General features: G+C 39.6%; 1 protein-coding gene across 2 annotated transcripts; it reads right to left on the reverse strand.

Annotated features, from left to right (window-relative positions):
• Nucleotides 1-9496: 9496 nt before the first annotated feature.
• On the reverse strand, nt 9497-21803 carry FAM111B (FAM111 trypsin like peptidase B). Of its 2 annotated transcripts, XM_082627603.1 has the most exons (5): nt 21619-21680; nt 20645-20694; nt 19558-19673; nt 11111-13195; nt 9497-10899 (listed from the first exon to the last, which is right to left on the reverse strand). In XM_082627603.1, exons 3-5 carry the CDS (start codon nt 19636-19638, stop codon nt 10858-10860), a joined length of 2208 nt encoding a protein of 735 aa, XP_082483729.1. In that variant the 5' UTR covers nt 19639-19673; nt 20645-20694; nt 21619-21680; the 3' UTR covers nt 9497-10857. The 2 variants fall into 2 exon arrangements, with proteins under 2 accessions (XP_082483729.1, XP_082483730.1); XM_082627604.1 differs by having other exon boundaries at nt 9497-13195; nt 21619-21803.
• Between the last annotated feature and the right edge of the window lie 1135 nt (nt 21804-22938).

Raw genomic sequence — 22938 nt, forward strand, 5'->3', positions numbered from 1 at the left:
ATGATCTATCCTGGAGAATAGTCCATGAGCACTTGAGAAGAAAGTGTATTCTGTTGTTTTATATGGAATGTCCTATAAATATCAATTAAGTCCATCTTGTTTAATGTATCATTTACAGCTTGTGTTTCCTTATTTATATTCATTTTGGATGATCTGTCCATTGGTGAAAGTGGGGTGTTAAAGTCCCCTACTATGAATGTGTTACTGTCGATTTCCCCTTTTATGGCTGTGAGCATTTGCCTTAGTATTGAGGTGCTCCGATGCTGGGTGCCTAAATATTTACAATTTTTATATCTTCTTCTTGGATTGATCCCTTGATCATTATGTAGTGTCCTTCCTTGTCTCTTGTAACATTCTTTATTTTAAAGTCTATTTTATCTGATATGAGTATTGTTACTCCAGCTTTCTTTTGATTTCCATTTCCATGGAATATCTTTTTCCATCCCCTCACTTTCAGTCTGTATGTGTCCCTAGCTCTGAATTGGGTCTGTTGTAGACAGCATATATACAGGTCTTGTTTTTGTATCCATTCAGCCAGTCTATGTCTTTTGGTTGGAACATTTAATCCATTTACATTAATGTAGTTATCGATATATATGTTCCTATTACCATTTTATCAATTGTTTTGGGTTTGTTATTGTAGTCTTTTTTCCTTCCCTTGTGTTTCCTGCCTAGAGAAGTTCCTTTAGCATTTGTTGTAAAGCTGTTTTGGTGGTGCTGAATTCTCATAGCTTTTGCTCGTCTGTAAAGGTTTTAATTTCTCCATCAAACCTGAATGAGATCCTTGCTGGGTAGAGTAATCTTGGTTGTAGGTTTTTCCTTTTCATCACTTTAAATATGTTCTGCCACTCCCTTCTGGCTTACAGAGTTTCTGCTGAGAGATCAGCTGTTAACCTTATGGTGATTCCCTTGTGTGTTATTTGTTGCTTTTCCCTTGCTGCTTTTAATATTTTTTCTATGTATTTAAATTTTTGATAGTTTGAGTAATATGTGTCTTGGTGTGTTTCTCCTTGGATTTAACCTGTATGGGTCTCTCTGTACTTCCTGGACTTGATTGACTATTTTCTTTCCCATTTTAGGGAAGTTTTCAATGATAATCTCTTCAAATATTTTCTCAGTCCCTTTCTTTTTCTCTTCTTCTTCTGGGACCCCTATAATTCGAATGTTGGTGTGTTTAATGCTGTTCCAGAGGTCTCTGAGACTGTCCTCAATTCTTTTTATTCTTTTTTCTTTATTCTGCTCTGTGGCAGTTATTTCCATTATTTTATTTTCCAGATCACTTATCCGTTCTTCTGCCTCAGTTATCTGCTATTGATTCCTTCTAGAGAGTTTTAAATTTCATTTATTGTATTGTTCATCATTGTTTGATTGCTCTTTAGTTCTTCTAGGTCCTTGTTAAACATTTCTTGTATTTTCTCCATTCTATTTCCAAGATTTTGGATCATCTTTACTATCAGTAGTCTGAATTCTTTTTCAGGTAGACTGCCTATTTCCTCTTCATTTGTTAGGTCTGGTGGGTTTTTACCTTGCTCCTTCATCTGCTGTGTATTTCTCTGTCTTCTCATTTTGTTTAACTCACTGTGTTTGTGGTCTCCTTTTCGTAGGCTGCAGGTTCGTAGTTCCCATTGTTTTTGGTGTCTGCCCCCAGTGGCTAAGGTTGGTTCAGTGGGTTGTGTAGGTTTCCTGGTGGAAGGAACTGGTGCCTGTGTTCTGGTGGATGAGGCTGGATCTCGTCTTTCTGGTGGGAAGGACCACGTCTGGTGGTGTGTTTTGGGGTGTCTGTGACCTTATTATGATTTTAGGCAGTCTCTCTACTAATGGGTGGCGTTGTCTTCCTGTCTTGCTAGTTGTTTGGCATAGGGTGTCCAGCACTGTAGCTTGCTGGTCGTTTAGTGGAGCTGGGTCTTAGCATTGAGATGGAGATCTCTGGGAGAACTTTCACTGTTTGATATTACATGGAGCCAGGAGGTCTCTGGTGGACCAATGTCCTGAACTCAGGTCTCCCACCTCAGAGGCACAGGCCTGACACCTGGCTGGAGCACCAAGACCCTGTCAGCCATACGGTGCAGAAAAAAGAGAGGAAAAAAGGAAGAAAGAAAGAAAAAAATAAAATTAACTTATTAAAATAAAAAATTATTAAAAATAAAAAAAATTTAAAGTAATAAAAAACAGAAAAAAAGAAGAGAGCAAGCAAAGTAAAAAACAAATCCACCAATGATAATAAGCACTAAAAACTATACTAAAAAAACCCAAAAAACAAAAAATGGACAGACAGAACCCTAGGACAAATGATAAAAGCAAAGCTATACAGACAAAATCACACAAAGTCCACCACCTCAATTTTGGGATAGTTTGTTGTCTATTCAGGTATTCGACAGATGCAGGGTACATCATGTTGACTGTGGAGATTTAATCCGCTGCTTCTGAGGCTGCTGGGAGAGAGTCCCCTTTCTCTTTTTTGTTCGCACAGCTCCCGGGGTTCAGCTTTGGATTTGGCCCCGCCTCTGCATGTAGGTCGCCTGAGGGCGTCTGTTCTTCACTCAGACAGGACAGGGTTAAAGGAGCAGCTGATTAGGGGGTTCTGGCTCACTCAGGCCAGGTGGAGGGAGGGATACGGAATGCGGGGCAAGCCTGCAGCAGCAGAGGCCAGCATGACATTGCACCAGCCTGAGGCGTACCGTGTGTTCTCCCAGGGACGTTGTCCCAGGATCACAGGACCCTGGCAGTGGCAGGTTGCACAGGCTCCCAGGAAGGGAGGTGTGGACAGTGACCTGTGCTTGCACACAGGCTTCTTGGTGGCTGCAGCAGCAGCCTTAGCATCTCATGCCCGTCTCTGGGGTCCACGCTGATAGCTGCGGCTCACACCCATCTCTGAGCTCATTTAGGTGGTGCTCTGAATCCCCTCTCCTGGTGCACCCTGAAAAAATGGTCTCTTCCCTCTTCGGCAGTTCCAGACTTTTCCCCAACTCCCTCCCGGCTAGCTGTGGCACACTAGCCCCCTTCAGGGTGTGTTCACGCAGCCAACCCCAGTCCTTTCCCTGGAATCTGACCTCCAAAGTCCAAGCCTCAGTTCCCAGCCCCTGCCCACCCCGGTGGGTGAGCAGACAAGCCTCTTGGGCTGGTGAGTGCTGGTCGGCACAGATCCTCTGCGTGGGAACCTCTCTGCTTTGCTCTCTGCACCCATTGCTGCGCTCTTCTCCACGGTTCCGAAGCTTCCTCCCTGCCTCCCCCCTTCTCTGCCAGTGAAGGGGCTTCCTAGTGTGTGGAAACTTTTCCTCCTTCACAGCTCCCTCCCAGATGGATAGGTCCCATCCCTATTCTTCTGTCTCTGTTTTTCCTTTTATCTTTTGCCCTACCAGGTACATGGGGGAGTTTCTTGCCTTTTGGGAAGTCTGAGGTCTTCTCCCAGCATTTAGTAGGTGTTCTGTAGGAGTTGTTCCACATGTAGATGTATTTCTGATGTATTTGTGGGGAGGAAGGTGATCTCCACGTCTTACTCCTCTGCCATCTTTAGGGTCTCTTCTTCTGCCATTTTTAAATCAGCAGAAGATCCTTTTCTGATATTGAGTTATATGAGTTGTTTATATATTTTGGGTGTTAATCCCTTATCAGTCATATCATTTGCAAATATTTTCTCCCATTCAGTAGGCTGTCTTTTCATTTTGTCCATGGTTTCTTTTGCTGTGGAAAAGCTTTTAAGCTTAATTAGGTCCCATTTGTTTATTTTTGCTTTTGTTTCCTTTGTTTTAGGAGACAGATCAAAAAAAAAATACTGCTACAATTTATGTGGGTTAGACCATCTTTAAAGCCTGTTGCTAATTAACAAACATTGCACTGCTCTCTATGCCAGGCACTTTCTATGCACTTTACAATTTTTAAATTATCACAACACCTTTGCAAAGTGGGGACAATTTTTAGCAACCCCATTTTGCAGCGGAAGAACTTGGTTCCAAGGCTTTAGCCTCTAGAATTTTCTTCCTATATCCATTGTTAGATTAATCTCCAGGACACCACCCCACCTCAGCTCTTCCCCACCCTGCTATATTCCATGTCCTGCAGTCCTACCTCCATGACCCTCTCCCAGGTGCTGACTCACAGCTCCTGGGAATGAGATCAGTGCCCACAGCCACCTTCCAGGAAAGTCCCAGGCTGGCTGGAAGCGCTGGAAGCAAGGGAGCTTCCTCACCATGGATGGAGTCCCCAGCACCGCCTGCAGATGGTGCTAGAGGTGAACTGGGAGGGTGGGCCGAGCTGGGGTGAGGATTGACCTCCATCACCCAATGGCAGCACAACAGGGAGTTGGGTTTGCCACTCCTCAAGTTTCTGGGGCAGAGCTTGAAGCCTTCAGGAAACTGCTTTTCCCTCACTGGGTGTTGGAGAGGTTAGCAGAGTGTGAAGTTGGAGACCTGGGACGTTCCCTCACTTGCGCCCCTGTGATCTATTGATTGGCCTGAAGATGCTAGAACTGAGGTTGGCTTGGCCTCTTGGGGCTGCCTCACCATCCTTTCAGTTTACTCATGACCCGCCTCACCTTCCTTGGGTAGAGAAGGTCTCAAATGTCCTTTTCTCTTTCACTAGTGATACCCTGGATTACTGTAAAAATGTAAAGGGATTCTTTGCTCAGGGTTAAGGAGTCTGCTTTTATTAACTGAGCTGCCAAGTATTTCTAGTCCTGAAAAGGAAAGAGTAGGCTGGATCCTTAAATGTATTTTAAGTTATATATATTTCCCTTGTAATATATTACATATTAGGAAGTTTTGTTTGTTTGTTCTTTTCCTTCTTAAACTTTGTTTTAATGGGTCCCAAAATTCTGTGACAGATTTCAAGTTGTTTCCATTAAAAAAGTACTGATTTTAAAAACTAATAACTTAAAACTGTCATACACAAAGCAAACTGTCCACAAGACACTAACGTTAGCTTTTCTTCCTTGCCTTTTTATAGTAGCAACAACAGCAAAGCCAATTGCAGACACTTTCTGTGCCCTGAAGCCCAGCAATTAATATATTTTACCCACCCTCTCCTCCTTTGCTGACAGTCGTGGAAATAGTTGAACCACATGATTGGACTGATAGAATCATTAGCCAGATTTCATGTTGAGTGGCTGTCTTTTAGTTCTACTTTAACTGTATAACTGACCTTCACAATAAACAAACAAACAAACAAACAGGGCTAAAGCCAATGTGCTCAATGAGGATGAATGGGCATGTATCTCACCAGCAAGATGTGGGCCACCCTTTGTTTTTCTTCTTGGCTGCCCTTGTAAGGTTGGATGAAACCCACAAGGATTAAGCAGGAGATACAGAAAGGAGAGTGCTGGAGGAGCTCCACCCTAGGGTCCTCACCTTTAGCTGATTTGTATGGTTCCAGTACAATTATCTGTTGGGGTAGAATTCCCATGAGTACGCTTTATGGGATAGCTGTTATTCGTCTCTCATTGACCTGTATCTAAGAACTATCCCAGGATCTAAGTGTCTGATTCCTGTACATTCCAATGATAAGCTATACCTACAATTTCAGTGGAGAATGTTACTATAACCACTTAGAATCTCTGTTTGGCCCATCTGGTTGGACCCATCTTTGGTTCATAGGGATGGGGCAGTGATCATATTAGCAGGCAAGCTCAAGCAGTGGCATATGACAAGGCCCTCAAAATGGACACTGAGAAAGGTAGGCTTCATTTGTGTACTATTAAAAAAAATAATTTTGAAGATCTGATTCATTTAATTTGGAGCTTCCATGAATAATCTTCAGTGGAAATTTAGTTGCAGCATCAGGATCAAGTGATTCAAAATCTTTGAGTGTGGGTATAGCAGGAGGAGTACTGAGCTCCCAGGGTTTGACAAGAGGGCCCATAGCTTTATGCAAATGTCTAAAAGTATTCCTTTGGTTAAAGTTATAGCTTAGTTTTTGTTGTGAAATTTTTCTTTTCAGTTTCAGTAAATACTGAAACAGGAAATGTCAATCCACATTGGTAGAGAAAGAATGAGTCAAATGTTGAGAGAAGAACTTAATTCCCTATTATTCGGGTAGTAGTTAAGAAAGAAGGCTTGTCTCTTGAATAAGTGCTTTGGGCTTGTGGATTATAAATAATTATAATCCAGTAAATAATTATAATATAGTATATATCTCATATATTAGTATTGGATAGAAGAAGATTATCACATTTTTCTCATTAAGTCTACATCTCTGCCAATTTTCTTGATACACTTTGCCCAAAAAAGTTCTTAAACTTTCAAGTCTAAGATTTATTTCATTTTTCTGTAGCAAATTTTGTCTTGTAGAAAAAATTTGAGGCTCAGGATGATATAACCTTCCTCCAAAGAAACTTTACCATTCATTCTGGGAGGTGGCTGGGTGGGGGTCACTAGCCTAACCTAGGTTAGATCAACCCAAACTTAGCTGGGATTGAGAGTGTTTTCCAACTGACTTGTGTCCCTGTGAAGGCCAAGATATTTGGGAGACATTCTTGTACCTGATGGGCAATGTTTTGTTCCCATTCAAAATCCTGTGGTGTTTACTAGACCCCCTACCACTTGATAGGCCTTAAACTCTAACTTTTGTCCCACCGCCCTAGCTTCATTATTCTTTTCAAATGTCTGGTCAGCTAGTCAGACTCTCAGCCATCTCCTCCAGAATTGGCAGGTTCCTCTAAGGTAAAAGTAGCACTAACTACAGAGCTCACTATTTGGGCTTCCCTCCTCACTTGGATATTGGTCCTGCACTTCCTGATTGCTTTGGTAATGCTTTGATACCTTCACACAGATGTTTCCTAATTTTTGTTTATATTTTCAGGTTATTCAGTGTGCATGCGGGCGTGTGTGTGTGTGTGTGTATGTGTGTGTAGGGTGGGAAGGTTGGTTTGAAATACCCATTCCACCATTACCAGAAGGAGAATTCTGAGATTGACCTTTTATGTTGCTAAATTCCAATGGTAATTGAATTCAAAACCTCTCCTATCTCATATGTGAAATTTAGAACATTCATTTACAAAGGGTAAGTTTCCTAGAATTGGAGTTATGGTATTTGGGAGGTTTCTAAGACATGGAAAATATCAACCCCTAAACTTGAATGACACATTCTCTCTGCCACTTCTCCTTTGTCTTCTGGTAGGAGAAAGACAACAAATTTCTCTCATGTTCCATGCCTCACTGTAGTGATCCTGTTACCAGATGTATTAGTCAGAGTTTTCCAGAAAAACAGAACAAATAGTATATGTACATCCATCTATTTATTTATTACAGGTAATTGGCTAATGAGATTATGTATGTTTGTATGTATGCATTTATTACAGGTTACTGGCTCACATAATTGAGGCTGGAAAGCCCCAACATCTGCAGGGTGAGTCAGCAAACTAGAGACCCAGGAGAGTCCATGGTGAGTTCTGGTTAGCATCTGAAGTTCTGAGAACAAGGCAGGCTTGAGACCCAGGAAGAATCAATGTTTCAGTTCAAGTCCAAAGGCAGGAAAAATCTGGTGTCCCAGTTCAAAGACAGTCATACAGGAAGAATTCTCTCCTACTTGGGTGAGGGTCAGTCTTTTTGTGCTAGTCATGCCTTCAACTGATTGGACAAGGCCCACCCACATTAAGGAGGGCAATCTGCTTTAATGATAATCTTATGCAAAACCACCCTCACAGAAAAGCCTAGAATAATATTTGACCAACTATCCGGTCACCTGGTGGCTCAGTCAGGTTGACACATAACATTAACCATCACACCAGATTTAAAATTACTATGATCTGAGGGTGATTTGCAGAATATGTGAAAATGAAGTTTTATGCAGAGAGAATTTTTAGAATTTGCTAAACTCCACCATCAGAAAACCAGGGAATACTTGTGGGAGTGGATTTTAAAGATGCTTAATAAAAAAAGATGCAAAATGATTTGGCTTAGTTCTTTGAAGTGGTGCATTTTCCAGAGATTCTGTATTCAACACTCTGTTATAGGATGTCAGTGGAATTTATACTAAATTTCATGATGCTAATGAAAACGAGGATCAGATACTGGCCCACAGTAAATGCAACAGGAAGGCCCAATATCCCTTGACACCACCTAGGAAGTATTTTTGGCAAAAAGTCCAGTCTGAATATAATCAACCCTCTAGATCTAACCGCCAGTTTACAGGAAATCCAGGGACTACAGCTACACATCCAATGACATCACAGAGATGAAACAGCAAAGTCCAGAATGTAGAATGTTGCATAGGACAAATATGACGCACTTTCTCCAATAAATAAATGTCTGGAAAATATAGAGAGGAAGGGGAAATTTACACATTAAAAGTGATTTAAGAGACTCATACAACCAAATACAATGTGGAGACTGTTTGGATTCTGATTTGAACAATCCAGATGTAACACAAACAAAAATCAACAACAAATTAAGGAGAAGTCAGGGGAAGATACACACTGACTGAAACTATCAATAAATTTTTGTAGGCATGCTGATGGCAGTGTATTTATATTTAATAAAAAAATGCTGCTTAGCTTTTTGATTGGGTAGTAGTCACTTGAGTATACGCGTTTGCCAGAATTCACTGACCTGTACACCAAAAAGGACATATTTTACTGTTCATAAATCCTAACTTAATAAAACTAGACATTACAAAGAGAAGGAAATGGCCATAGAGAGCAATGGACAGAAAAGAACACCCTGAAAGACAAAATCTGGAGATCTGAGAGACAATGGTCAAGGCTGTTCCAACTCCAGTAAGCAGTAACCAAGAGTTGTAACGTGAACTAAGCATAAATTGAACTCCCTACTGGAGCAAAGCATCCTGGCAATTCCTGAAAAAGAGGATTTGATCATTGCTATGGGATTGTGACTGCCGAATTTTCCATTCTCCTCTTTTTTGAATAAAAATTTAAGTTATTGGATTCTCGCCACAGTCCACTCTGGTATATCAGGTGTGTTAGTAGGATGAGCAGGAATGGGCAGATATATCTCCGGGCCATGAGGAGCTGCATTCAGATGTGATGGAGAGAAATGCACATAACCCAGAAATGCCGGATTATCTTGGAGAATGGGTAGGTGTGCTTCATATGTGGAAGGAAGTGTATATAAGATACTAGAGGGGCTAGATGGGTGGGACTGTGGTTAAGACTTATAGTTTACCCAATATCTATTTTCTTTTTTATTTCACAGTAATAGAATTTAGGCTGGGCATCTGGTCAACCAGAATAAACACTACGTTTCACAGCATGATTTTCAGCTAACTGAGCTATGTGACCAAGTTGTAGACAATGGGTATGAGGATCTGTGATATGCAGTCTCTGGATGGTGTTCTTAAGAGCAAGAGGTGCACTCTCCTTGTGCAATTTCCCTCTTAACCCTGGCTGTGGCCTAAGTGTGTTGGCTGGAAGTTTAGCAGTCATCTTGGACCACGTTGCATGTTGAGGACTGTGGTGTAATAGAGCCTGATTGAAGAAACCTAATACCTTGACAACCTGGAATTCCCACAACCACAGAGGACAGTATGTTCAGACTATTACACGAGAGAGAAGTAAACCTCTTTTATTTTTGAAATTCGACAGTTTCGAATAAACATACAAATCTAAAGTTTCTGAACCAACAATTTTTTTGAGTCAGATTTCTGGCTTTTTCATGGCTGGAAGACTATCACATATTTGGACAGTTCCATCAATTGCTAGTTTGTATGGAGGTTATGTCAGAGTTCAGTGCAGGTAAAAGAGATATAACTGAAGCGGTTAGTGCTGGCAAATCTTTAGTATGATAAAAAGCAGTGGGATTCAGAAGGCCAATATTGGAATTATTGAGTTCAAGAACACACCTTCATAGCTGCAATCCAGGAATCAGGAACCTGGACTAGGAGGCTGTTACAAATGCCTCTCCACACCATCTAAGTGAGTGACCAGACATTGCAATGCTGATTCTGGCTGCTGACACTGCCACATTACTCCAGTACCCATGAAGCTGATGACTAAACACTGACACTGAATGTGGCCAACACTACTGTCTCTAGACACTCACTTTTCTGACTTAGTTTGCCAGAATATGGAGAAGAAAGATGGTCTCCATTTAATTTCTGTCTTCCAAATTACATGCAAGTGCATCTATTTAGAGGAACCTGATTTATATCCAGAATCTTAGCTGCAAATTGTGGACTGACATATTTAGTTGTTAGCTTTCTAGACTGTGAACATGAGAGGGTGGAGATGGAGACTAGTCAAGTCACTCTTTATATCTGCCAGAGAAGGGCAGAACTAGAGAAAGGAACTGAAAAGCTAGGATTTTCTACTGGCAATTACAATAGAGGTTGATGTCACAGTGGCATAGAAGGGAAAAAATTAAGATCAAAGAATTTTGGGTTTTAGAGGAACAATACATCTTTTTTCCTTAACTCTAAAGGTATATTTCCCTATTATCTTGTTACACAGAGAATAATAATCATTTCACCAGTTATAAAGATGGAATGGATATACCATCCTAGGCGTTTAGAATGGCAAACACCAAACTATTTGAGTAAGTGACCTAAGTTTTTAAAAAATGTTTTATATTTTTTAAAATTGTTATACAATTTTTAAAGGTTACTCCATTTACAGTTATTACAAAATATTGGCTATATTCCCCATGTTGTACAATACATCCTTATAGCCTATCATACGCCAGTAGTTACCACCCAACCTAAATATTTTAAGTGAGGCTTGAGGTTGTTTAAAAGAAAAAGCCAATGAGAAAAAAAAATCAATATTCATTTGAGCTCTAATATGTGTTTTGTACATCCACATGATTCTCTGTAAGTTTTCTAACTGAGAAATAATATTCATTATACTTTAAAGAAACAGCCCCAAATACTTTAAATTATTGGCATACTTTTTTTGAAAGTAGCATTCTTTTCCTACAATTCCATGGGTTCAATCTGATGATATTGAAGTAACAACTCTTTTTTTTTTTTTTTGGGGGGGGGAAGAATCTGAATTTTGGAATTCAGTAGTTGGGTTTTAATCTTGATTGTGCCACTTAACTGTGTGAACTTGGACCAGTTTCTTTTTTTTAGCAGATTTTTTTAATTTTTTTAATTTTTTGCTTTATAACAAATTTAATCAGTTATACATATGTTCCCATATCCCCTCCCTTTTGTGAAGTAACACCTCTTGTTTGTTATCTTTATCTTCATGGTGGTTCTCATTTTTCTCTTCCATTAATAATTTGAATAAGCTCTCATTTTTCTGTTTAATATCATAAAGAATTGAATTCATAGAATAGCCAAATTCAATAATGGGGTAAGTCTCACCTGCACATTTATAAAGATGCCCAAAGGAGTGCATAGCAACCAAATTGCCAGATGCATTAAACACTGGGGAGCCAGAGGCCCCACTAGAAAAACAAGTATCATAACTAAGTGTGTCAGTGTTCCAAACCTCTGATAGGAAACTTCTCTGGGTAAACATAGGGCGAGCATTATCAGTGGCAGCACAGGGTCCTGCTACCCCATCTTGATGACGGTCTGGATACCTCTCTAACCGTTGTTCTGAAGAAATCACAGCACAACCATCTATTTTCTTGATCTGGCCTTCTGAGTGACCAATTAAATAAAGCAAACCACTATATGGTGGAGGGGAAACTTGTCCACATAGGCCTGGAGGAAATCCATTTCCATTTTCTCTTAGTTTTAAAATGGCATAATCTAGAGTTCCATCAGACACCATAAAATCAGGCTCCATGGAAAACCAATCAGCATCAATAGGGCAGAACTCTTTATAAGTGAAAGTGACCCTTGCACATTGGCTTATTATATACGGCCAAAACTGTGGAGCTGTACCTTCTCCCACCATGAGATGCAAAACATGTCGACAGGTAAAAATAAAACCATTGTTGATGACAAAGCAAGTAGCACTGCCTGCGTTTCCATTATTGTCCCATTTCATGAGCCCAACTGACTTACTAAGATGAACAAGACGTTCACAGATTGCAACTGAAGTAGAATTTTCAGTCACTTTTCCAAAGTACTCTTTACAGAAGTCAAATTGTTTAATTGTTTGCTGTTGCATTCTCTTCTGTTCTTCCCCAAAATACTTTCGTATCCGAAGTGCCTCTTCATTAAAATGTGGATATTGATGCATCATAACTTTGCTCAACACCTGTAAATTCTTTACCCGGAGATTAGCTGCCCCCCTCTGGAGATCCCAATTAATAGCATATTGCATACCCAGATGGGGCAATTGCCTAATATTTGGGTTTTTCCCCTTGCGATTTTTGAAGCAACTATTATTGTAATGACGTTTAGTTTGGGAAGTTGTCTGGTGTGTCTTATCTTCAATATCATGCCCTAGACTTTGAGGTGTGAGAATTTTTTCTCTGTTGTGTTCTCCATCTTCAGTCTCTCCATCTTCCTCTGGTTCATGGACTTTGCTCTTAGACTGTATCGAATCCCAGGGACCAATTTCATCAGTGGCATCTTCATCTTTCTGTTTAATTTTTGTATGGGTACCTCCTGGTCTTTTAGAAATGTCCAATTCTAAGACTTTTCCAGATACTTCATCCACCATGGACTGTTTTCCATGAATTTTCTTGTGACCTTCCATTAATTCCCATTCAAATGTGTCTAGATCAGACCGAAATCGGCCATCTTTGCATAGGGCTTCTTTGATAGTCTCACCCTTCAAGGCATAGATACAAAGCACAGTTCCTTTTTCATGAAGTTCTTTGATCTTGAGAATCTTCTTTATGTTCTTCCCAACAGCAACAATGTGAAAAAGAATGCATTCAATGTTTGGATTTTCACATTGGCGTAATATCAGATCATCTTCTTCCTGGTTACTCTTTCTTTGACCAGATGTTATTTTAAAATGGGAACCTCTAGGTAGGCATCTGAGAGGCATTCCTAAATTTACATATCCATCTATTGTTTTTTCTTCATAAACAGTAATGTTCTTTTTAAAATGATTCTCCATCCATTCACTAAAATGCTCATTAGCACTTAGAACTGAGTAGATATTCTCATTGAGTTCACCATATGCTGTAAACACACTACGGTTTGACTTCCTGGAGTGTTCATTCAAAGTAAAGGTGAAACAACATTCTCTACTGGTGCTCACATGTGGGTTCTGACTTTTAGCGGATGTTTCATGCTCACTGACTTCACTCTTAAGTTTAATGGTGCTGTTACACTCTCGTGTGTCCGACAGAGATTGATCAACATGTGTGCCAGAACATGCCTGCTGCATGACAGTATCCTTAGAAAAGGAAAGATTAAAAATTTAATAAGAATCACCTTTAATAACAATGTTCCATGTTTTTCTAATTATAAAATTAAATTATACTATGCTGCATATGAGTTTATTTTTCACTAAGCAATCTGCCAGTGCTTTTTTTTTTTTTTTTTTTGTGGTATGCGGGTCTCTCACTGTTGTGGCCTCTCCCATTGCGGAGCACAGGCTCCGGACACGCAGGCTCAGCGGCCACGGCTCACGGGCCCAGCCACTCCGCGGCATGTGGGATCCTCCCGGACCGGGGCACGAACCCGTGTCCCCTGCATCGGCAGGCGGACTCCCAACCACTGTGCCACCAGGGAAGCCCTGCCAGTGCTTTTGCATGTCATTAAACAACCTTTGAAAACACAATTTGAGGGGCTATATGATAGTTCACTGTACAATAGTTTCTGATCTAGTCTTCTGTTGCTGGATGTTTAGATTGTTTCTAATTTTTTACTACTCTAAATATGACAAGCTTTTCTATACATAAAACATTTTGTCTGAAGTCTTAATATTTCCCTAGGCAACCTGACCTTGGCCTTTGAACCTCCAGAACTGTGAGACAACATATGTCTGTGTTTAAGTCACCCAGTTTGTGGTATTTTGTTATGGAAGCCCCAACAAAGTAATATAAAGATATTTTCATATATTTTATGGGTTTGTCTCTGCTCCGTTCCAGTGGTATATTTTTCCATATCTGTGCTAAATATTGTTTTAATTACAACCTTATAATAAACATTCATATCTGATAAAACAATTTCCCTCACTTTACTCTTTATCTTCGGAAATGTCTTGGATATTAGCCCTCAGCTCTTCTAATAAATTTTGGTCATCTTGTTAAATGCCAGAAAATCAAATTTTTGGAATTTTAATTGGGCTTGTATTGAATCAATAAATGAATCTGTGAAGGACTGACATTCCAATAATATTGATTTTTCCTTCACATGAATATCTGATATCTTGACATCGATTTAGGTCTCCTTTCATGTCTTCCAACAAAGGTTTATAATACTATACATAAAGGACTTACAAATCATTTCTTACATTTATTCCTAGGCATCATGAAATAATTTTGTGATATTATGCAGAAAGCATAAAAGAAATAATCAGAAAGATTATTTCTGATCAAGATAAATCCATCTTTTCATAAATATCAATCTTAAATCTAGCCAACTGCTAAATTATAATCATTTCTAATATCTGGTCTATGGATCTTTATGGTTTTCAAAATAGGCAATCATATCATTTGTGGATGTTTCATGAATATGACTTGTTCCTTCCTTTTCAATTCTTAACTGTATTTTTACTTATTTTTCTTATCTTATTGTACTGGCTAGAATCATCAGTATAGTGTGATGTAATGATGATTATGTAATCACCAGCTAATAGTGAGTATTCCCTCATTCTCCCTGATTGGAAAGGAAATGCTTCTAATGATTATTTAACACAATGTTTCCTGTAGAACTTTTGAAGATGCCCTTAATTAATATGTTGGTACGCCATTATTTATATTTTTAAGAATAACAGAAGAGAGCAGCTAAGATGAATTAATTCCATTTTAGCCTATTATTTTTACTAATTACAACTACAACCTCTGGAAAAAATACAAAAAGCAATGTCTCAAATTTCCACTCTGGCCAAGATGGAGAAATACAGACCTAATTTACATTCCTGCCTGAAACAACTGGAGAAAAGGACAAAATATATGAAATGGTTTTCAAGACACTGGACATTAGGCAAGAAAGGACAGTGATCCTTGAAAAACAGGAAAAAAATGAAGCAAAGCATATAATTACCCCAGATTGTTCCCTGAAGATAGATTCTGGTCGCTAGGGGTGGGCTGTGGGTGGGGTGGAGGAAATGGGTGAAGTTGGTCGAAAGTACAAACTTCTAGTTATAAGACAAATAACTTCTGGGGATGTAATGTACAGCATGGTGACTATAGTTAACAATACTGTATGGTATAACTGAAAGTTGCTAACTAAGAGGGTAGATCTTAAAACGTTCTCATCACAAGAAAAAAATTTAACTCTGTGAGGTGATGAATGTGGTGATCATTTCATAGTATATACATGTATCTAATCACTATGTCATACACCTTAAATTAATACAATGCTATATGTCAATTATATCTCAATAAAACTGGGGGAAATTTTTAAAAAAGAAAAGCTATCAGTGTAATTAACTATATTAGGAGAATAAAAAAGAAAAAACATACAATCATCTCAACAGACAAAGAAAAAGCATTTTAGCAAACTGACACCTATTTTTGAGAAAAATGATTAGCAACCTAGGAATAGAAGGGAACTTCCTCAATCTCAAAAAGGGCATCTACAAAAAACTTACACGTAACGGCATACTTAATGATTAAAGACTGAATGTATTCCTCTTAAGGTTAGGGAAAAAGGAAAAGATGTCTGCTCTTGCCACTTGTATTCAGCATTATGCTGGAAATCCTAGCCAGACAAGAGAAAGAAAGAAAAGACTTTCAGATCATAAAGAAATAAGTAAGACTGTCTTAATTCACAGATGATGTGACCATCTATGTAGAAAATCCTATAGAATTTATGAAAAAGATACCAGAAAGAAATGAGTTTAGCAAAGTTCCAGGCTACAAGCAACAAACAATCAGAAAGATAAACTTCTAAAAAGTTCTATTTACAATAACATCAAAAAATATGATATTCATAAGGAAAAATGTGACGAAAGATATTCAAGACATTTATCCTAAAAAAATATTGGAAGAAATTAATTAAGACCTAAATAGATAGAGATAAATTGTGTTCAGGATTGAAAGATTCAATATTGTTAAGATGTCAATCATCTACTACTGACCTATAGAGCCAATAAAATTCCTGTAAAAATCTCAGCTGGCTTTATGTGGAAATTGACAAGTTGACTTTAAAGTTTACATAGAAATGGAAAGGACCTAGAATAGCCAGAACAACTTTGAAGAACAAAGTTGGAAGACTTCCACTAACTCATCTTATGAATTATTATGCTGCAGTAATCAAGATAGTGTGGTATTAGTAAAAGAACACACAGATAGATCAATGGACTAGAACAGTGAGTCAGAAATAGACCCAGACATATATATTCAATTAATTTTTAACAAAGGTATAAAGGCAATTCAGTAGAGAAAGGGTAACATTTTCAAGAAATTGTGCTGGAACAGTTAGATGCCATATGCAAAACTAATTAATTAATTAACAAATGTTAACTATTGACATGTATACACTGATGTGTATGAAATGGATGACTAATATGAAAATTAATAAATAAACATTTAAAAAACAAATGCTAACTAATGTGTTATTATTATTGTTCTATCCACACACTGTATTGTGATAGAATATACTGTATTACTATTGCTCAATTGATACATTGCACCATAAAAAATAACAAACTCAAAGCGGATCACAGACTTACACCTAATAGTATAAAAACATCTAGATGAAAACCCAGTAGAAAATTTTTTGTGATCTTAGATTTGGAAAAGTGTTCTTTGACATAAACCCAAAAGCACGAAAAAAAAATTGATAAAATGGGCTTCATTAACATTGAAAACTTTTTTCCCCAAAATACAGTACTAAGAAAATGAAAAAAAAGAGAGAGAGAGAGAGAGAAAGAGAATGGAAAGACAAGCCACAGACTGAGATAAAGTATCTGCAAATCTTTGTCAAATGAAGCAATCTTACAAAGGACTTGTTTCCAACAGATATAAAGCACTCTCAAAACTCATCAATAAGAAATTAAACAAACCAATATCTTAATATGGGCAAAATATTTTAATAGACACTTGATCAAAGAAGATATATGGATGGCATTTAGGTGGGTGGAGGACAAGGGTGAGCAAAAGGGAACTATTTAAGGTAATGGAACTGTTTTGTATCTTTATTCTGGTCATGGTTACATGACTGTAAGCATTGGTCATAAGCCATAGAACTGTACACCAAAAATACTAAATTTTATTGTATATAAAATAAACGCATTAAAAAGTAATAATAAAAGTTAAAGTCTTTCATGTAACCAGTAAGATAACCAACTTTGTTTTTTGGTATTCATTTCTATCATTTATTTTGTGTGCATTCTATTTTTCCCACTTTTTCTAGATTTACATTCTCCTTCTTTGTTGCCTTTTAGATCCATTTCCCCCCTCATCATCCCATATTCCCCAAACAGTTTGGAAATTTTACACTGTAGCTCTGTTCTGTAAGTGAGTGCCCCAGATTAGTACTGTCCATTAGAATTTTCTGAAGTGATGGAAATGTTCATCATCTTCACTGTTCAATATGGCAGCCACATGTGGCTATTGGGTACTTGAAATGTGGTTAATGCAAATGAGGATCAGAATTAGTCACTTTTTTCACTATTTAATTTTAGTTAAGTTGAAGTTAAATAGCCACATGTGGCTAGTGGTTACCATGTTGAGCAGCACAGCCCTAGACATTTTAACATGAATATTCAACTTAAAGTTTAAGTTAAATCATTCTTCATAAATCATACAAGGATAAGAACGGTAAATACTTCTCCTTTACTTACAGCATAAAATCCAAATACCTAAGCATGGAGTTCAAGAAAGTAAAAGATACTGCAGCTATTTTCCAAAAAGCTATTCTACCTCTCCAATTTTTTTTCAGCAGTCATAAAGGTGTATAGAAATGAATTCATGCCAGCTCAGGAATAGATCTTGATTCCCCTAAGTGCCTCTTTAGCCACAAGGTTTTGTGCAGGAGGGTTGAGCTACTTAGCTTGAGACAATTAGGCAAAGAGAAGTTGCCTCAGGGTAACAGGATAGACTCATTATCTGGATGGTAAAGAATGAACTTTGAAATTATTGCAGCTATATTGTCACTAGGCAGAAAGCCAGCCAGAGGAGTACATGAAAAGCAGAGTATAAGGACTGAAAACATAAATAAGTCCTTGAAAATATTGTGTACTACTGAATTAAAGCTCAGCTGACCTCCGGACTTTCCAGATGTGTGAACCAATGAATCCATTTATTTTTTTCCCTCAAGGGGCTAAAAAATGTCTCTTTTTGAAAAAAAGACTAAATAAATATTAGCAAATAATGCTGATAAGAATGATAGGTTTCACCATACAGAATCTTCCAGTAGAAGGGTATTTTAGAACAGTGTTTCTCAAATTTTAATGTGTATAGGAATCATCTGGGTACGTTGTTAAAATGCAGATCACGCAGACCTAAGAAGCTGATCAGGTGATATCAGTGCTGCTTGTAAATGGACCACACTTTAAGTAGCAAGGCCACAGAGTCCCTTAATCTGGAGTAGCACTGTCCAGTGGAAGTTTGTGCAATGATGGAAATGTTCTATATCTGCTTCGTCCAATATGGCAGCCATGAACTACATATGGCTACTGAGCACTTGAAATGTGGCTACTGCATAAAGAAAATTAATTTTAAATTTTATTTAATTTTAATCCAATGAATCAATTTTGTTATTTCACAATTAGAGGATTTTTTTCCCTGACAAAATAAAATGTTCTTACTGATATAAAGCCTACTGTGATCTTGTAGCAAACCATCTTCCCAGTATTATTTGCCTACTACATTCTTGAATTCTCCTTACATACCAACAAGTCTAGCTATACTGTTCCTCAAATACGTTTTCATGTGTACATGACTTTACCAAGAGTATTCCCTTATGCTTGATACACCTACATTGTGAAATTGTGTTCATTCTTTAAGATCTTTCCCATATGATATGACTTAAATTTCTTGAGTCTGAATTAAGGACTCTTCTTTCTGAACTCTAAAAGCACTTTATATCTTGATTTAGTATTATCATTTTGCATATTTTGAGTAAAACAGTGTGTTGGTCAAAAATCGGGCTCCGAAGCCTGATTGCCTGGGTTCAAATCCTTACTCTGAACTCCATTACTTTTGCAGTTTTAAGAAAATTGAGTGTCAGTTTCTTCATTTGTAAAATAGGGATGATAATATCTATTGCATAGAGTTTTATTAACTGTTAAAGGAGATAATCCATAGGAAGTGACAGCTTAATTCTATGTACTCAGTAATTTCTCAGTACACATTAACTACATTATTATTTTTGCCCATCCATATTTCCAATGATACTAAGTGTCTATACTGTTTCTAAGTCATCTTGTTGTCTAACAAGGTACACTTTGCTTTGTTAATTAATACACTATCATTTTGCTTTTACACAAACACTTATATGTATGATCTCCCCAGATATATTTTAAACAACGCAAAAGAAGGGATTATAACTGCCATTCTTTACGTACTTATCCCCTTCGGGGATCCTAACATAGTGCTATGGTTAGAATGTCACCCCAGCAGAGTTGTTTAAAAGTACACATACCTTTGAAACTTCAGGTCTGGTACTCTGGTCATTTCCTGTAGCAGTGAATGACAAGTTCTTTTCAGGCTTCATGAAATTCATGATGAGTTCCAAGAGAATATAACTCACTTCCACTACTGGCCAAGATAGAGAAACAAGGACTGGATTTACCACCCTGCTTGAAATGACTAAACAAATAAAACGCAAGATAGATGAAATAATAAGTTTCAAACACTGGCTATCAGGCAGGGCAGAACAGTGACCTCTGATCCCTAAATCAAGGTAGGATCTAGGGATATCTAGCTTACTGCCTGGGGAACGTTTCCAGGCTATATCTCAGGGAAGGGAAACACAGGCAGAGCTTGGCAGTTTCCCTCAGTTGAGAAGAGAAGCTAAGAGCCCTGGGAGGCCCAGGTGGCTGGAGTTTTTAGGGCAGGGTACTAGAGAGCTACAACTACACAGATGGAGAGAGTGTCAGAGATCTGTAGTGGGTACCCCTGAGATTTCAGCTAAATATTAGTCAGTGCATGAGTGTAATGAAACTGTTGGAAGTCAGGGGAAGAACCACCCAAAGGGAAAAAACAGAAAAATTCTGAGGCTCATACAGGGCTGAGAATAGTTTCTGTTTCTCATACAGGGCAGAGAATAGTTTCTGTTTCTCATACAGGGCAGAGAATAGTTTCTGTTTCTCATACAGGGCAGAGAATAGTTTCTGTTCCCAAAAGTCAAACTTCATAATTCATAATGTATCAGGTGGAGTATTCAGAAAGGTATTGCCTCTACGGTGGGACAAAATTAGCCCTAGACTAAAGGCTGTTCTGGTCCCACCTGACAAAATTTAAAAGCAAGCTTTGGAAGGATAGAACTGTTTCCAAGTAACATAACTGTACACTAGAACGAAGTTCAAGAATATTGATAGGAATAAAAACATTTCTAGCACCCCAAAAAATGTGAAGTTGACAAAGCTTGATATCCAGTCAAAAATTCTAAGGCATAAAATGGAGGAAAATATGACCCACAATGAGGAGAGACATCGATGAACAGAAACAGATCCAGAAGTGACAGAGATGATAGAACTAGTAGACAAGAACATTAAAACCGTTATTACCTTGGACTTCTGGCCAAATAAAGTAACAGCAACCAGATTTACCCTTCAGTCTGAAAGCAAAACAAGACAAAATAGGCAAAATAGATGAAACAGTAATTTGCAAGGAACTGGACACCATGCAATTAAGGGCAGTGACAAATGAGGTGCATCCTGTGATTATTCCAGCTGACTTCCTTGAGAGATTTCAAGGCAGGATGCAAGGAGGGGCAGCAAGCCAGAGCCAGTTGGAACTCCTGATTTGAGGAGACAGAGCTGAGAGACCAAGGTGGCAGGAGTTCAAAGGACACAGAAGGGAGAGACCTGCACAGAAAGAGAACTCCGGATACATGAAGGATATATGAACTCTGGATATATGAATACCTCCAGGTATTCAGCTGAGAATTGATCAGAGCAGCAATGGAAGAACTACCCAGGGACAAGAAAGATCCTCTGCAAATTGTCAAACCCTCCCCAGATGACATCCCTCTTGGGAATCTCAATTTCCTCGTTTGTAAATGAAGGAGTGTGGTTCAGATCAAACTTGTATTGGTTCTGAGAATTCTCCCCTCTGAGTTTGTTAAAAAAAAAAGAAGAAGAAGAAGAAGGAGGAGGAGGAAGTGGGGGGAGGGGAGGGGGAGGGGGAGGAGAGGGGGAGGGGGAGGAGAAGATGATACCAGAGTCCCATCCTCAAAGATCAGTATGTCTGGGGCGCAGTTATGGGATTTCCACTTTTATCTTTACCGCCCCCGGCCCCCAACACCGAAGGCACACGACGCGTTGGTTAGAACAGCTAATAGACGATCTCAAAATGTCTTTCCAGGTGTGAAACTCTTGACCTCTGAAGCGGGGAGGGGGTTACCACAGTGGGGAGCTGCTTATGCCCCCCTCCCCCGAAACCTCCTTGGATCTGGGCTGAGATCCCTCGAACTAACTAGTGCCCTTAACAACCACCCCTAAAACTCCAGGTCCTTTTCGAGACCGGAGGAGCCGCTCACAGAAGATGAGAATCTGTCCCAAAGGTGCCCGTGACTGCCGAACTGGGATCCGCAAGAGCTTCGAGAATGGCGCCTGGCTGGTCCTCTGCTGGAGCTCTTTGAGAGCAAGAGTGGAAGCCCCGCGTCCCCGCCTGGGATTTGACATCGCGTCTGGCCAACCGCGGCAAGTTTGCGGAGGCTGTCTGCCCTCATTGGACAAGTAGCTCACCGGCGGGAAAAGATGGGTGTGGACCCCATCACGCGGGCTGACCGGTTGAAAGGCGGGGCTCGGGGAGATGCGTGCCCAGCCAGCCTGCTTGTCCTGATGACCCCGCCTCGATCCCATCCGTCCACTCACTCCCCACACTCGGGCCACAGTCAGCTTTCTTGTTCCGGGACAAACTTCAAACAACCATTTCCCTCCATTCCTTCCTGCTTACCCGCGCCTGCAGTCTTCAGGAGAGGAGCTGAGCGAGCGCGGCGCGGGGGTGGGAGGGGCCGGCAGATTCGCGCTTTACCAGCGGCTCCGATTACACAGCGTCTGCGCGGAGCTGGAGCAACGCGCCCCGCTTCCGGAGCCGCAGGGCTGACAGCTCAGACCCTCGGTGCCGGGAGCGCCGCCGTCACAGCCCCTCCAGCCGCTGCGGGGTGGGCGGCGGCGGTGGACTGAACCTCCCGGGAGAGGCTCCGGGCCCAGAACCTGCGGACGTGGGCGCGGTGAGCTTCACCAGCTTCCAGCGCACGGAATTGCCCAAAGCAGGCAGCTGACTTGGTGTCCCCAGCAAAGGAGCCAACTTCGCCTAGAGACTGTTGCACAGACTCTCCAACCAGCAGGAAGAGGCCAGCACCTGCACTCCCGGCTCCCAGGCCGTGTATTAGTATATGGAGAATTTTCCAGTCCTAAGGGAGGGCTCCAGAGTTAGGCATCTCCAAACTAACGACCAAAGAAGAGGCTTGTGAAAACATCTTACTGTTTAAGAAACTGAATAGGAGGGGATGCCTTTAGTATTGGGTGCTATTTTTGAAAAGCTGGTCACAGAAGGGGAGAACATAATTGATATGTGATGGTGGTGACAACTCTCTTTTGAAATAGAACAGATGTTTATGTAAAAGTCGATGGTGTTGGAATAATATTGAAAGCTTTTCCTAACTTGACTTAATGTAAAATATATACAGAGAAACTAGAATCACTGCTTAAATTCCAGGTGCTCAGTGGGGTATGGAGAGAGTAAACCTTAGAAGTGTAATTGTAAAACTAACATTAAAAAGCTAGAGGAAAGAAAGAGAAAAACTATGATAGTTTTATCAAATCACTGTTATTCCTTAAATTATCTTAAAGCG

The sequence above is a fragment of the Mesoplodon mirus genome (genome assembly GCF_964341445.2).
Source record: "Mesoplodon mirus genome assembly, chromosome: 7".
NCBI classification, from domain to species: Eukaryota; Metazoa; Chordata; class Mammalia; order Artiodactyla; family Ziphiidae; genus Mesoplodon; species Mesoplodon mirus.

Coding starts and splice junctions, on each gene's coding strand:
- FAM111B (XM_082627604.1), bottom strand. CDS start 19,638: ATGAATTTCATGAAGCCTGAAAAGAACTTGTCATTCACTGCTACAGGA. Junction 13,196..19,557: donor CCAGACCTGAAGTTTCAAAG/GTATGTGTACTT, acceptor TCCTTTTCTAAG/GATACTGTCATGCAGCAGGC.